This window comes from Monoraphidium neglectum (assembly GCF_000611645.1).
Source record: "Monoraphidium neglectum strain SAG 48.87 unplaced genomic scaffold scaffold05820, whole genome shotgun sequence".
NCBI lineage: Eukaryota > Viridiplantae > Chlorophyta > Chlorophyceae > Sphaeropleales > Selenastraceae > Monoraphidium > Monoraphidium neglectum.
Window position 1 is genome coordinate 2,171 of NW_014007811.1, and position 744 is coordinate 2,914.

At 64.2% G+C, this 744-nt stretch overlaps 1 protein-coding gene across 1 annotated transcript; it reads right to left on the reverse strand.

Annotated features, from left to right (window-relative positions):
• Positions 1-347: 347 nt before the first annotated feature.
• MNEG_15944 (hypothetical protein) lies at positions 348-714 on the reverse strand (the record flags this gene model as incomplete). The annotated part of the gene is made up of 2 exons (XM_014035586.1): positions 348-390; positions 545-714. 2 exons carry the CDS (start codon positions 712-714, stop codon positions 348-350), a joined length of 213 nt encoding a protein of 70 aa, XP_013891040.1.
• Between the last annotated feature and the right edge of the window lie 30 nt (positions 715-744).

Below are 744 nucleotides of genomic sequence, written 5' to 3' on the forward strand. Positions count from 1 at the left end.
GGGGGGGGGGGGGGGGGGGGGGGGGGGGGGGGGGGGGGGGGGGGGGGGGGGGGGGGGGGGGGGGGGGTGGCTGACTCACCGCAACGCCGTGGTGTGACTGGGGTACGTGTGAAGGGTCTGTCCTGCAGGTTGATGCGCAGGCCCGTGTGCGCAAGGCGGGCAAACAAAGAGGGGTAATGTGCAAAAGCAGGGCTTATCGCTTCAGCCAGCTGTGACAACGATCACCCCGTTATCTTAGCCCCTGTTCATCAAGCCCCCTCCATCACCCCAGAACCGGCAGCAATCTTGGCCGACGGCCAGCTCGCAAACGGTGGCCGAAAGAGGCAAAAATGGTGGCTGCCTTTGGTTTAGGGCCTGAAACGGCCAAATGCGTCCTGGATCACAGATTCCCTGAAGAGGGGTCGGACTGTTGCGAACGCAAAACCCCCTTGGCTGGGAGCGCAACAGAGCAGAAGTTTGTTGCGTCACAATCACATGTTGCATCACTGGTCGCAAGAACATCAAACCAGATAGTATCTCAGCCCTAAAATATCTTGAGCCTCACATGTTCTCCATCAGGATGTCGTAAGACAGGGGGGCGTCCCGCTGGAACCACGGCCCCTTGAGCTCCGCGCGGCCCTCCACCAACTCCGCAGCGGCGCTGGTGGGGGCCGCGTGGGTGGTGGCCGCGGCGCGCCAGCCCTGGGGGCTGGGGTCTGCGAACACCCACAGCATGCCCTGGAGGACCTGCGCTCCGCCGTGGGG